The sequence below is a fragment of the Schistocerca serialis genome, chromosome 2, assembly GCF_023864345.2.
Source record: "Schistocerca serialis cubense isolate TAMUIC-IGC-003099 chromosome 2, iqSchSeri2.2, whole genome shotgun sequence".
NCBI lineage: Eukaryota > Metazoa > Arthropoda > Insecta > Orthoptera > Acrididae > Schistocerca > Schistocerca serialis.
In genome coordinates this window covers 504,189,884-504,205,139 of record NC_064639.1, presented here as the reverse complement: position 1 = coordinate 504,205,139, position 15,256 = coordinate 504,189,884, and the positions used below count along the sequence as shown (strand labels likewise).

At 41.6% G+C, this 15,256-nt stretch overlaps 1 protein-coding gene across 1 annotated transcript in view; it reads right to left on the bottom strand.

The window, feature by feature from the left end:
* Positions 1-15,256, bottom strand: part of LOC126457464 (kinesin-like protein KIF19) — a 610,440-nt gene that overhangs the window by 200,489 nt on the left and 394,695 nt on the right. Inside the window, exon 5 of the mRNA XM_050093755.1 lies at positions 5,950-6,147. Within this exon, the coding sequence (XP_049949712.1) occupies positions 5,950-6,147 (198 nt within the window). The remainder of the gene's footprint in view (positions 1-5,949; positions 6,148-15,256) is intronic.

Here is a 15,256-nt window from a genome sequence, read left to right as displayed (position 1 = left end):
GTTCATCTCACGCGTCAACTTCGCCTTCCAATTTCTCGGGATGTAACTGACGTATTGCGAAGCAACCAACGGCATTATTATTGTGATTTCTCGTGTTATTAATTGCGTATGGAATAATTTGAAGTGTCCATTTAAAAAAGTTTATCTTGAAAAAAATATTTGCACACTGTTTAGAATGTCGCATAGTATTTACTTTCGTGAGCCCCTGCCGTACACTCATATCCGTGAAACCCGTTTGTCAATACCTATTGCGGTTCCAGAGATACTGGCTGTGAAAAGTTTAGGTGGGACGTCCTGTATATATCCGTTTTCCTTGGTGTCTATTTTACATTATATGTGGTTTTAAGACTGATATATCACGTATCCAGCTACTTTTATAGTCTAATTTTGCCCTAAAAGGATGAAATGCATCACTAACATTAAATAATTTCGCACCCGAAACTGGTTTGGTTCTGAAATGCAGTAAAGGAAGTCCAGTCAGTGACCCTATAATAAAGGAAACAGCAATTTCACTTGAGAAACAACTTCGCAGCCGTAACTTGTCTGCAACAATTGCCTATTGAAATGGGGAAAAAGGCACGGCATGCTGCAGCTGACAGTCTCCAGAGAAAGTCGCTCAGCTGTTGCAAAAATGTACAGGAGAGTTTGTAAAGAAGATACGGAAGATAACAGAGGAAGGAAATTTAACTGCTGATGCCTTGTGCAATGCTGATGAAACGGCTCTCTTCTACAAGATGTTTCATTCAAAAACATTAGCTGCCACGAACGAGAAGGAAGCTAGTTGCTACAACAAACAGAAACAGTGCGTAACATTACTGGCATGTTGTAACGCAAATGAGAGTCATAAACTACCGCTCGTGGTGATTGGCAAACCCTAATATCGCAATTGTTTTTGAGACAGCGTCATAAATAGATTACCAGTGCAAAAGTGAGCTCAGAAGAAAGTGCCGATGAACAGAGAAATATCTTCTTGGTGGTTCCACAAAGTATTTGTGCTAGCTGTGAGACAAGAGCTGAAGAAGCAGAAAGCTTCCACTGAAAGCTATCTTTATAACTGACAATGTTCCCAGTCATCCTTCTGATGTGACTCTAAGGTCTAGTGGTATGCAAGCTCTCTGTCTTCCAATCAACGTGACAGCCCTGATTCAGACAATGGGATTTTGGAATGAATTAAACGTCATCATCCACTTGCACTTATTGCCCCTGTTCAGAAGGAACGTGAAAACGACTTTACCGAGGCTATGTCGAAGTTGTGGGAAGCAATCGCCTTACATGGTGCTGTTTTCCAAACATACGAATGTCCAGTCGTCCACAATTAAAACAAGGACACGGTTTACTCTTCTGTGCTTTATTGAAGCGTGCAATAAATTGGAGAAGGCTGCCATAATGAATAGTTGGAGAAGAGTGTAGTCATCCGTTGAGGCAGTGTTGCGGACAGTACTAAGCGACAGCGATGAGCCAGTTAACAGGGAATCATCAACTGTGCTGGCATTTTGCACATTGACGTGCTCTGCAAGCTTCCAGGAGGAGGAGGAATTGATGACGATGCTACTGGTAAGTGGCACAATGAAAAAAATTACATCAAATTATTAACTAGCTGTTATTATCACGCTATGGACTATTTGTGCTTGCTCAGTTTAAATTTAACACAGTAAACCGATCAGGAGTACCTTTGCTCTGAAATATTAAACAACTGTTGTTGATTTCCTATTCCTGGCATAATACACACACCAAATTTTTTTTTTGCATCCCCTCAGTTCCGAGAGTTTCGGAACCTACACAGAAAATTGAAATAGAGGTCAACATAAACATCATATCCGCCATTTTTATTGCTCATGGAAATCACACATTGCATGTTGTACCACCATACAGCGAGACCTTCAGAGGTGGTGGTCCAGATTGCTGTACACACCGGTACATTTAATACCTAGCAGCACATCCTATTGCATTGATGCATGCCTGTATTCGTCGTAGCATACTATCCAGAAGTTCATCAAGGCACTGTTGGTCCAGAGTGTCCCACTCCTCAACGGCGATTCGGCGTACATCCCTGAGAGTGATTAGTGGGTCACGTCGTCCATAACCAGCCCTTTTCAATCTATCCCAGGCCTGTTCGATAGGGTACATGTCTGGAGAACATGCAGCCTATCTAATCGAGCAAAGTCATTATCCTGAAGGAAGTCATTCACAAGATGTGTACGATGGGGGAACGAATGGTCGTCCATGAAGGCAAGTGCCTCGCCAATATGCTGCCCATATTGTTGCACTATCGGTCGGAGGATGACATTCACGTATAGTATATCCGTTACGGCGCCTTCCATGACCATCAGCGTCGTACGTCGGCCCCACATAATGCCACCCCATAACAGCAGGGAACCTCCACCCTGCTGCAATCGCTGGACAGTGTGTCTAAGGCGTTCAGCCTGACCGGGCCTCCAAAAACGTCTCTGACGATTGTCTGGTCGAAGGCATATGCGACACTCATCGATGAAGAGATCGTGATGCCTATCCTGAGTGGTCCATTCGGCATGTTGTTGGGCCCATCTGTACCGCACTGCATGGTGTAAAGGTTGCTAAGATGGACCTTGCCGTGGACGTCGGGAGTGAAGTTGCGCATCATGCAGCCTATTACACACGACGTCCTGTGGCTGCACGAAAGCATTATTCGACATGGTGGTGTTCCTCCGAGCCATAATCCATAGGTAGCGGTCACCCACTGCAGTAGTAGCCTTTGGGCGGCCTGAGCGAGGTATGTCATCGACAGTTGCTGTCTCTCTGTATCTTCTCCATGTCTCAACAACATCGCTTTGGTTCACTCCAGGAAGCCTGGACACTTCCCTCGTTGAGAGTCCTTCTTGGCACAAAGTAACAATGCGGACGCGATCGAAACGCGGTATTGACCGCGTAGGCATGGTTGAACTACAGACAACACGAGCCGTGTACGTCCTCCCTGGTGGAATGACTGGAACTGATCGGCTGTCGGACCCCCTCCGTCTAATAGGCGCTGCTCATGCATGGTTCTTTACATCTTTGGGTGGGTTAAGTGACATCTCTGAACAGTCAAAGGGACTGTGTCTGTGATACAATAACCACAATCAACGTCTATCTTCAGGAGTTCTGGGAATTGGGGGTAGTATGAAACTTTTTTTGATGTTTTTATCTGCTTGATCGCAACACTGTAGAACAACAGTTATATACTTTTTCAATGAAGATAATCCAGATTGGAATACAATTTGTGTATGCAAACTGGTCCCCACTCACCACTTAGAGGTGATGTTGAGCAATGGACAGGAATGTAAGAAAAGAGGAAAAGTGAATTTTTCGTCCGCTCAGTCATCGTGAGTGCAACTATCAATGTGTATCAATCAACATCAGCGCAACTACAGTCTCCATAATGGAGGGAATAAAATTCCAAGTTTCCTTACTTGTACTGTATTGCTATACGTTATAAGGTATCATATTTTGAGGTAGCTCCACAAACAGAGAGAAATATTTCAGAGTGCAAAAGTGTGTTATATGACTCAGTTTTGGTATACATTCAGAAACGAATATTACATTCAAGTGTTCAAAATATGTTTGTTATATTATGTTTTCTGACTTGTTATACTCTTACGACAATCCCCTCAGTGTTAGGTCTATGGAATGAAAAATGGTTCTTATCTAATCAAAATGATTTATTTCTTTGTGGCATATAATATCCAGATACAGTTACAGTAACAGGTGCGATTATAACAAATACGTTTATTAATGCGGACACTACATCGTAGCAATTCTATAGGTGGGGAGTGTTTTGCAATGTGGTTACGTAAGATACCAGTAGAGGCCGGGTCTGAACTACCACTGCCAATCGCAGAAAACAATTGCGTGCTGTAGCCACCACTAAATGCTTTGTGTACTCCAGTTCACTTTGGGTTGTGAATTGCTTGTTTTCTTTTCTTTATCTGAAACGAGTGAAGAGACTAATGTTTGTACATAAAGAGATTCGAAGGCGAATCTCACTACAACAAAAGGAGTCAACGATCCCTACGATCGTTATGTCAATTATGCATTCCTGGAAGCACAGAACGCGAACATAGGATGGCAGCCCTTCGAGTAGGAGGTGGGGCTTGTTTTCCTGCACCACTTCTCTCCAGTCAGGCAGTCATAGTCCTCGTTTATTTACGGTCGCAGCCGAGTGCCACGATATACTGTCCGCATAATATGCAAAGAAGTCTACACAGAACCGAACATTTTATGTTGAGTATCGTCTGTCTTTCACTGCTGGCAACTTAAAGCCATCTATCAGTACTGGCTCTTCCGAATCATTACGAAATGTTGTTGTGTTGTGTGAGTCAACTGAGAAATAAATAATGTAACGTCTCTATAAACCATGTGTTACGTGTACTGCTAATCGGTAAGAGGCGAGCGCAAACGTGGACTACAATACTGACCGAGAGTCAAGTAAACATTCACCCCCTCTCACGACCCATGTAGATACGAAGGCTGTAACGGATCGTGCAGCCACGTCTCGATCCCTGAGTCAACAGATGGGGACATTTGCAAGACAACAACCATCTGCACGAATAGTTCGACGACGTTTGCAGCAGCATGGACTATCAGCTCGGAGACCGTGGCTGTGGTTACCCTTGACGCTGCATCACAGACAGGAGCGCCAGCGATGGTGTACTCAACGACAAACCTTGGTGCACGAATGGCAAAACGTCATTTTTTCGGATGAATCCAGGTTCTGTTTACAGCATCACGATGGTCGCATCCGTGTTTGGCGACATCGCGGGGAACGCACATTGGAAGTGTGTATTCGTCATCGCCATACTGGTATATCACCTGACGTGATGGTATGGATACACGTCTAGGTCACCTCTTGTTCGTACTGACGACACTTTGAACAGTGGACGTTACATTTCAGATGTGTTACGACCCGTGGCTCTATCCTTCATTCGATCCCTGCGAAACCCTACATTTCAGCAGGATAATGCACGACCGCATGTTGCAGGTCCTGTACGGGCCTTTCTGGATAGAGAAAACGTTCGACTGCTGCTCTGGCCAGCACATTCGCCAGATCTACCACCAACTGAAAACATGCGGTCAATGGTGGCCGAGCAACTGGCTCGTCACAATACGCCAGTCACTACTCTTGATGAACTGTGGTATCATGTTGAAGCTGCATGGGCAGCTGTACCTGTACGCGCCATCCAAACTCTGTTTGACTCAATGCCCAGGCGTATCAAGGCCGTTATTACGGCCAGAGGTGGTCGTTCTGAGTACTGATTTCTCAGGATCTATGCACTCAAACTGCGTGAAAATGTAATCACATGTCAGTTCTAGCATAATATATTTGTCCAATGAATACCCGTTTATCATCTGCATTCCTTCTTAGTGTAGCAATTTTAATGGGCAGTAGTGTATTTACAACAGAGATCATAGACCAGATATGCGCGAAAAACAGGATTACAATAAGGGCGCCAGAACGATTTTTAAAATATGCTACGGTATTATACTGGAGATACCGGGAAATAAGGTAGAGTTGGTCAATCTAGTGCAGGATATGCCAGGAACATATTGCAGCCCGTTCTATTTCGGAGATATTTGTACTAGGAAATCTTATGGAGTAAACTGTGACAAACGAAAGAAATAAAAATGCCACCGAGAATAAATGGCACTTTTGTATTGAAGTTGCACTCCGAATCTGTACTTCAGTTCTCGTGCGCAGCTTTTAGATTCTCTACTCAGATGTAGAAGATAATCTCCACGAAAATGTTCATAACAAATGAGATGATACGAGTTAATTATGTTTCATGACCCTATAGAGAAAATGCGACTTGACATACAAGTGATCACAGAAGAAAATCTCATTTTAGATTTCCCGACAGTTCATACTGTGTACCACTCATTTCGCAAAACTGGTGACCTTTTGGTCGTGCAGCGTTACAGGGGAAGCGGCAGCGGTACCTGCGTGTTGGAGGCGCGCTCGGAGCCAGCCAAGTCGACCATGAAGAGCCGCCCCCTGCGCAGCCTGTGGCGGTGCCCGGCGTCCGCCGAGTGCGTCACGGAGACGCTGAGCAGTGCGTGGGACCGCGAAGACGTCTGGTTGGCCGCGGTCGGCTCCACGGTGCGCTCTCGGTTCCCTTGCTGCAGCAGCGACATCACCTGCACAGCACGCAAGCCGACGCCCCAGTCAGCTACCACGACTTAGGTAGATGCTATGACTTGGATTAGATACGGGAGAGGTGAAAGGTTCTCGGCTTGGCGCAGCGAGTTGTTGATATCAGTTGTCTTATTGTGTTGTACTATAACGCAACTTAAGCCCACATGTTCTGCAGGACTATTCCTGTTATACCGGTACCTATTTTTAGATATCCAATCAGAGTGAATGAAGTGCCTGACCTGATCGGCACAATAAGGAAAAAAAAGAGTAAGGTGAATTTTACTGTATGAACTAACTTGTGAAAACGTTTGTGCCAGTCGTGTGCCCCATTTGTTGAAAGCCGAAATGAATCCATGAACAATTTCAAAATTAAATCAACTGTATTGTTACTGCTGAATGAAAACAAAACACAGCAGTTGGTTTGTAGTCTTAGAGATAAGCTTCTGTCAGATGATCCAAGTTATGTCAAATTTTTGGGGGTATACATAGATGATACATTCTAGCTCTGCAGATGACGAAGAAATTGATGAAATGTATGAGGAGACAAAAGAAATTATTCAAATAGTGAAGGGAGACGAAATTTAATAGTCATGGGTGACTGGAATTCAAGCGTAGGAAAAGGGTGAGAAGGAAACATAGTAGGTGAATATGGATTGGGGTTAAGAAATGAAAGAGGAAGCCGTCTGGTAGAATTTTGCGTGGAGCATAACTTAATCATAGCTAACACTTGTTTCAAGAATCATGAAAGAAGGTTGTATACATGGAAGAAACTTGGAGATACTAAGAGGTATCAGATAGATTATATAATGGTATGACAGAGATTTAGGAACCAGGTTTTAAATTGTAATACATTTCCAGGGGCAGATGTGGACTCTGACCACAATCTATTGGTTATGAACTGTATATTAAAACTGAAGAAACTGCAAAAAGGTGGGAAATTAAGGAGATGGAACCTGGATAAACTGAAAGAACCAGAGGTTGTACAGAGTTTCAGGGAGAGCATAAGGGAACAACTGACAGGAATGGGGGAAAGAAATACAGTAGAAGAAGAGTGGGTAACTTTGAGGGATAAAATAGTGAAGGAGGCAGCAGAGGATCAAATAGGTAAAAAAAGGAGGGATAGTAGAAACCCTTGGGTAACAGAAGAAATATTGAATTTAATTGATGAAAGGAGAAAATATAAAAATGCAGTAAATGAAGCAGGCAAAAAGGAATACAAACGTCTCAAAAATGAGATCGATAGGAAGTGCAAAATGGCTAAGCAGGGATGGCTACAGGACAAATGTAAGGATGTAGAGGCTTATCTCACTAGGGGTAAGATAGATGCTGTGTATAGGAAAATTAAAGAGACCTTTGGAGAAAAGAGCTCAGATGGAAACCCAGTTCTAAGCAAAGAAGGGAAAGCAGAAAGGTGCAAGGAGTATATAGAGGGTCTATACAAGGGCGATGTACTTGAGGACAATATTATGGAAATGGAAGAGGATGTAGATGAAGATGAAATGGGAGATATGATACTGCGTGAAGAGTTTGACAGAGCACTGAAAGACCTGAGTCGAATCAAGGCCCCTGGAGTAGACAACATTCCATTAGAACTACTGACAGCCTTGGGAGAGCCAGTCCTGACTAAACTCTACCATCTGGTGAGCAAGATGTATGAGACAGGCGAAATACCCTCAGACTTCAAGAAGAATATAATAATTCCAATACCAAAGAAAGCAGGTGCTGACAGATGTGAAAATTACTGAGCTATCAGTTTAATAAGTCACAGCTGCAAGATACTAATGCGAATTCTTTACAGACGAATGGAAAAACTGGTGGAAGCCGACCTCGGGGAAGATCAGTTTGGATTCCATAGAAATGTTGGAACACGTGAGGCAATACTGACCCTACGACTTATCTTAGAAGAAAGATTAAGGAAAGGCAAACCTATGTTTCTAGCATTTGTAGACTTAGAGAAAGCTTTTGACAATGTTGATTGGAATACTCTCTTTCAAATTCTGAAGGTGGCAGGGGTAAAATACAGGGATCGAAAGGCTATTTACAATTTGTACAGAAATCAGATGGCAGTTATAAGAGTCAAGGGGTATGAAAGGGAAGCAGTGGTTGGGAGGGGAGTGAGACAGGGTTGTAGCCTATACCAGATTTTATTCAATCTGTATATTGAGCAAGCAATGAAGGAAACAAAAGCAAAGTTCGGAGTAGGAATTAAAATCCATGGAGAAGAAATAAAAACTTTGAGGTTCGCCGATGACATTGTAATTCTGTCAGAGACAGCAAAGGACTTGGAAGAGCAGTTGAACGGAATGGACAGTGTCTTGAAGGGAGGGTATAAGATGAACATCAACAAAAGCAAAACTAGGATAATGGAATGTAGTCTAATTAAGTCGGGTGATGGTGAGGGAATTAGATTAGGAAATGAGACACTTAAAGTGGTAAAGGAGTTTTGCTATTTGGGGAGCAAAATAACTGATGATGGTCGAAGTAGAGAGTATATAAAATGTAGACTGGCAATGGCAAGGAAAGCCTTTCTGAAGAAGAAAAATTCGTTTACATCGAGTGTATATTTAAGTGTCAGGAAGTCGTTTCTGAAAGTATTTGTATGGAGTGTAGCCATGTATGGAAGTGAAACGTGGACGATAAATAGTTTGGACAAGAAGAGAATAGAAGCTTTCGAAATGTGGTGCTACAGAAGAATGCTGAAGATTACATGGGTAGATCACATAACTAATGAGGAAATATTGAATAGAATTGGGGAGAAGAGGAGCTTGTGGCACAACTTGACTAGAAGAAGGGATCGGTTGGTAGGACATGTTCTGAGACATTGAGGGATCACCAATTTAGTATTGGAGGGCAGCGTGGAGGGTAAAAATCGTAGAGGGAGACCAAGAGATGAATACACTAAGCAGATTCAGAAGGATGTAGGCTGCAGTAGGTACTGGGAGATGAAGAAGCTTGCACAGGATAGAGTAGCATGGAGAGCTGCATCAAACCAGTCTCAGGACTGAAGACCACAACAACAACAACATTATCTTGGGCTCAATATGTACAATATATTAGTGGTAAGTTGTCAAGTGTTATTTACCTGTTAAAGTGACTTAAGGATTGTGTTCCTGAAAAATATGTTAGAACATCCTATTTTTCATTGTTTCAAAGTATAATTGTAACACCATAGCTCTAATACTCTACTGATTTATTTTGCTTTTGTTTTATTTAAAATTACATCATTGAGCTTCTGTAAATATGTTTGATTGAATAGATAACATAAAACTGTATATTTCTTTCTTTGCACAAACTTTGACGTCATGGTTTGGTTCTATGCAATTTAGTGTATCTGTTGCTTAAATGCTTTGTCCCATTTGGAGGGAACAAAACTTACTGTATATGATTGTAATTTTGTGTGAATAATTTTTGGTAGAAATGTCAATATGTGCAAATGTTCTGTTTTATTTAATGTATTTGGTTGCTGTTATGTAAACTGCTGATCCTCACTTAGGATTCTTAGTTATTCTGTATGTAAAAGATGTTGTGGTTCCCCTCGGGAGCGGAACTGTGTAGCGCTCGCAAATTGTGGCTGGCCTATTTAGAAAAGGTGGAACTGATAATCAGTCGGGGACGAGCTACCAGTCGGGGACGAGCTACCAAACTGTGCACTGTCATGTAAATGTTACATATTGTGCTGGTTCCAAGAGAGGCTTTTCCTGCTGCTTTCCAATGCCTTGGATGGATGGATAAATAGCTGGAACTATTCTGGAATTTGTATCTGTCGTCGCCACCAAGAAATGACAGAATCCAGCAATTCTGTCTGCAAATCCACCTACCAACGAGCAGTTGCCACCACGTTGCGCAATCACTGTAACGTAATACTATAATGATGTACAGTGAAGGATCAGCTTACTGGATGTTTTAGTGTGCACAAATATAAGGTAATTTATACCTGAATTTATGTACCTACCTTAATTTTTTCCTTATCATAACACCTCTCAGGTTCCTTTCCATTTGAACTAAAGTAATTACCGAGTGTCCCTACTGAAAGAACATTTATGACCAATGTTGTGCTAATTAATGCCTCTTGAACTTAGTAAAAAGAAAGTTAAAGTTAATGCTGCTAGAGAGTGAGTTAAAGTAAATGTTGTTTGCTGAAAATAGTTTTCCCATTAAAACTGCTTATTAAAGAGCTGTTGCCAACAGCAAAATTAAAAGTTCTTAAGACTGAGGCTTCTAAAGTTTTGCTTAGCAAATGATCACCTTGATATCTGTAGTAAATTCAAAAAGGTGAGTCAGTTTCTTGCAATTTTGTCAACATTGTGTTTCGCTGTAGTAAAAGTGGAAAACTGCAGTTGTGAAACGTTATATACTCATGTTTGTTAAGTGTATGTCTCTCTTGTGTATAGGAAGTGCATATTAATAATATAACAGGATCCAGAGTTTGTCTATTGTATTAATGCTGGGTAACAAGTAATGGGAAGACCGCTAATTATAAAAACCATAATTTCTTTAAAGCCTGAAAGTAATAGGGTGTTTCGGTATCTCTTATAATTTTGCAAATAGTTTGTGCTGCTCCAGTTGTTAGCTTCAATCTTTAAACATATGTATGTGTCAGAGTTCATTGCACTCGTGTGTGGCCAAGTATAGGTTGTGTTTATCCATTAGAGTTACTAATAACTATTTTCTTGAACGAGAGTGTTAACCATTCTCTTGCCTAGTTAGGCTGGCGACCATTTTATTTATCAGTTGAACAGTGCAGATAGGCAAAATTTTGTTCATACTGTTCAAATATTTACGTAATTCTGACTTTCATTTCTGATAAGCCACCTCCATTAGGAACAATACGGTCAACATAATAAAATTCCTCTCAGAGGGTAACACTGCTCTGTTGCGTTATACCATAATTGCTTTAACACAATAGTTTTATTTCACAACCTGTTTCCAGATTTAAGATCATGGTACAGTAGTAGCAGACGGAAGTGTTATACATGGCTTTTCCGTGACAGGACTATTTGTTCTGTTGGGGCATACTACGTAATAAACCAAATTTGGTATTTCATAGTACAAGCTACGTAAATGCTGCTGTAGTGTTATATAATAACATATGGAATTATTTTGTGGGGGAATTCTAGCTGTGTATATGACTTATTAATACTGCAAAAAAAAGCTATTAGGATAATTACTGGTTCTGCATATAATACACACTGCAAACCATTGTTCTGTGAACAAAAAGTCATGACTGTTATAAACTTGTACACGTACTATGTTCTAATTATATGAAGAAGAAATTACCAGAAACAAAACCCAGAGAAAACGTGCATAGCCACAATACAAGAAGGAATAAGTGCCTCTATATTCCTTACCAGAGATTGTCAAAGTCACTCAACAGCTATGAAATCATGGGGTACAAATTATTTAATAATCTTCCTCAATCTGTTCAAGAATTACCTGAACAATTATTCAAACAAACAATTCATGACTGGCTAGTCTTTCACCCATTCTATGATATAAAGAGAATTTATCAACTGTAGTATAATACTAGAATGTTAACAACAAACCTGTTGTTTCTTTCAAACTATTAATTGTATTTTAGTCTGTATACCCCAAAAAAACTTCAAAAAAATAGTTGTACTCTTCCTACTGTATGGTACATGCATAATAAGTAAAATTTTATGCAGGAGTATGTTTGTAATTAGTTTCAGTTTAACTAAACTACACTCAAATATAAAGTCATCTGTGACCTTGCAATACTTCTGACAGAGCTGAATAAGAAAAATTTCCCAGTTGCTACACTCCTGGAAATTGAAATAAGAACACCGTGAATTCATTGTCCCAGGAAGGGGAAACTTTATTGACATATTCCTGGGGTCAGATACATCACATGATCACACTGACAGAACCACAGGCACATAGACACAGGCAACAGAGCATGCACAATGTCGGCACTAGTACAGTGTATATCCACCTTTCGCAGCAATGCAGGCTGCTATTCTCCCTTGGAGACGATCGTAGAGATGCTGGATGTAGTCCTGTGGAACGGCTTGCCATGCCATTTCCACCTGGTGCCTCAGTTGGACCAGCGTTCGTGCTGGACGTGCAGACCGCGTGAGACGACGCTTCATCCAGTCCCAAACATGCTCAATGGGGGACAGATCCGGAGATCTTGCTGGCCAGGGTAGTTGACTTACACTTTCTAGAGCACGTTGGGTGGCACGGGATACATGCGGACGTGCATTGTCCTGTTGGAACAGCAAGTTCCCTTGCCGGTGTAGGAATGGTAGAACGATGGGTTCGATGACGGTTTGGATGTACCGTGCATTATTCAGTGTCCCCTCGACGATCACCAGTGGTGTACGGCCAGTGTAGGAGATCGCTCCCCACACCATGATGCCGGGTGTTGGCCCTGTGTGCCTCGGTCGTATGCAGTCCTGATTGTGGCGCTCACCTGCACGGCGCCAAACACGCATACGACCATCATTGGCACCAAGGCAGAAGCGACTCTCATAGCTGAAGACGACACGTCTCCATTCGTCCCTCCATTCACGCCTGTCGCGACACCACTGGAGGCGGGCTGCACGATGTTGGGGCGTGAGCGGAAGATGGCCTAACGGTGTGTGGGACCATAGCCCAGCTTCATGGAGACGGTTGCGAATGGTCCTCGCCGATACCCCAGGAGCAACAGTGTCCCTAATTTGCTGGGAAGTCGCGGTGCGGTCCCCTACGGCACTGCGTAGGATCCTACGGTCTTGGCGTGCATCCGTGCGTCGCTGCGGTCCGGTCCCTGGTCGACGGGCACGTGCACCTTCCGCCGACCACTGGCGACAACATCGATGTACTGTGGAGACCTCACGCCCCACGTGTTGAGCAATTCGGCGGTACATCCACCCGGCCTCCCGCATGCCCACTATACGCCCTTGCTCAAAGTCCGTCAACTGCACATACGGTTCACGTCCACGCTGTCGCGGCATGCTACCAGTGTTAAAGACTGCGATGGAGCTCCGTATGCCACAGCAAACTGGCTGACATTGACGGCGGCGGTGCACAAATGCTGCGCAGCTAGCGCCATTCGACGGCCAACACTGCGGTTCCTGGTGTGTCCGCTGTGCCGTACATGTGATCATTGCTTGTACAGCCCTCTCGCAGTGTCCGGAGCAAGTATGGTGGGTCTGACACACCGGTGTCAATGTGTTCTTTTTTCCATTTCCAGGAATGTATATTATTTGGGCGCATAAAGATTGTTTGAATGGACCATATAATTCTGCTCAGTGGTGTTGATGGTATCACTCTATGGTTGATGAAGCATAAACTTTAACAACAATAAACAGTATTGTCAAAATATAAAGTGGAAATAAAATACAACTCAGTTCAGAGCACAATTTAGCTCTAAATAGGCTCCCACTAAATGTAAATGAAAGTAACCTGCCTTTTACTGTTCAAATTAGAGTTCTTTATTATTTGTAACTTTAATTGAATCATTTTCAAATAAAACTTTTTGGTACTCTGCAATATGATTTATATATGTGATGTGTATGCAGATCATTACAATATGCCGTACTGGCATAATGGCATAAGGCTTAGGATGCATACCAGGACTATGTGTCTCCTTTGTTTTCCATACGTCTGAGAAAAAAAAAAGACCACTGTATGAAAGTGATACTCTGTTGATATACTTGATGCACAGTTCCTTCTTTAATGTCTAAATTCAGAAGTAAATTTTAACAGCAGACAGAGGATAAGAATCTGTTTAATGCTCAGAATATACTGTCACAAAAGCTAAGAATTTAGTAATTTATACAAATGATCTCTGTGTGAAGGCCTGGCTGGGCTCTAAATGTGTATTTCTGGTGATGTGTTTCTACATTATGCTATGAGTACTTAAGAAACAGTGTTTGTCTAAGCATATGATATCTGTCACAGTTTTCTTCTTTGAACTGTTTCAGTTTAGTTTGCAGTCATATAGTAAGATGGATATAAAATTATGCAAAGCCCCCCCCCCCCCTTACCAAAAGAAATCATATCATAACTTTCATATAATACTCACAGTTCATTGATTTATACCTAAAACTTATGTCTTAATTAAAGACATGCAAAATATTGTCTTGATATCTGTATGACTTACAAATCGACGTGAATGCTAGATGGTACTTATCAGTTTCAGTACATGGATTCGACACAGAATGAAACAAGATCCAGAAAGTGAATATATGCAACAATACCTGTTTTATTAATTTTTAGGAGCAGAATCCCAAAATGTGCACTAGACTGTATATCAGTGGTGGGACATTTTATCTTTGTTTTGAAATGGCTAGTAGCAAGAATCCTTAATGATGAGTCAGACATCCATGAAATATGATACAGTCTCTGCATGGTTAGATTGGCACTGCATATTTTTAGTTCAACAGCCTTACATGTTTTTTGTATGTCTAACTTTTACTGTGTAAGTCTGTATAGATGACATCCCATGTGTTTCTGTACATTACTATGTCAGTATAGCTGGTAATGATTTCATCCTTAAAGGTGATAATGGTCAGTCATGCAGTGTTCAGTTTGTGGACTCACTTCTGTGACAGCAAATAATTCTGTAAATGACATCACCAACACAATATATCAAACTAAGTGCCACAAAGCTTTTTTTCAGTGCTCCCTGGAAGCATATTTCTATTCAGCTCCTGAGCTCCAATACCTACTGCTTTCTGGATCTCATGGACAGTTTCATATTATCAGTGTTACTTAAAACCATCTCGATTTTAGCGTACAGTTCCAGGCTCTTACGGGCTCTCACAGGTGAGCACAAAATGTGTTCCATTACTCATTCATTCATTAATTTATTCATACATATATTGCATTCCACAAATTTCACCACAAAGGACAGCCCTTGGAGATGTGGAATGAGTTAATTTATTAGTTAATAGGCACAATTATCTGCAATAAGATACTGCTGTAAATTTTACTGTCACCAAATTGTGACCTCTGCTAATCTACTCATGCTGATAGCTATGAAAATTACATCTAAATTATTTTGTACATATTTATATATATTAGGAAAAAATAGATACTTTGATAAAAGCCACTGCTTCACTTCCTATACTAATTATCTACTGTTTGTATCTAAAACCTCAAAATTAC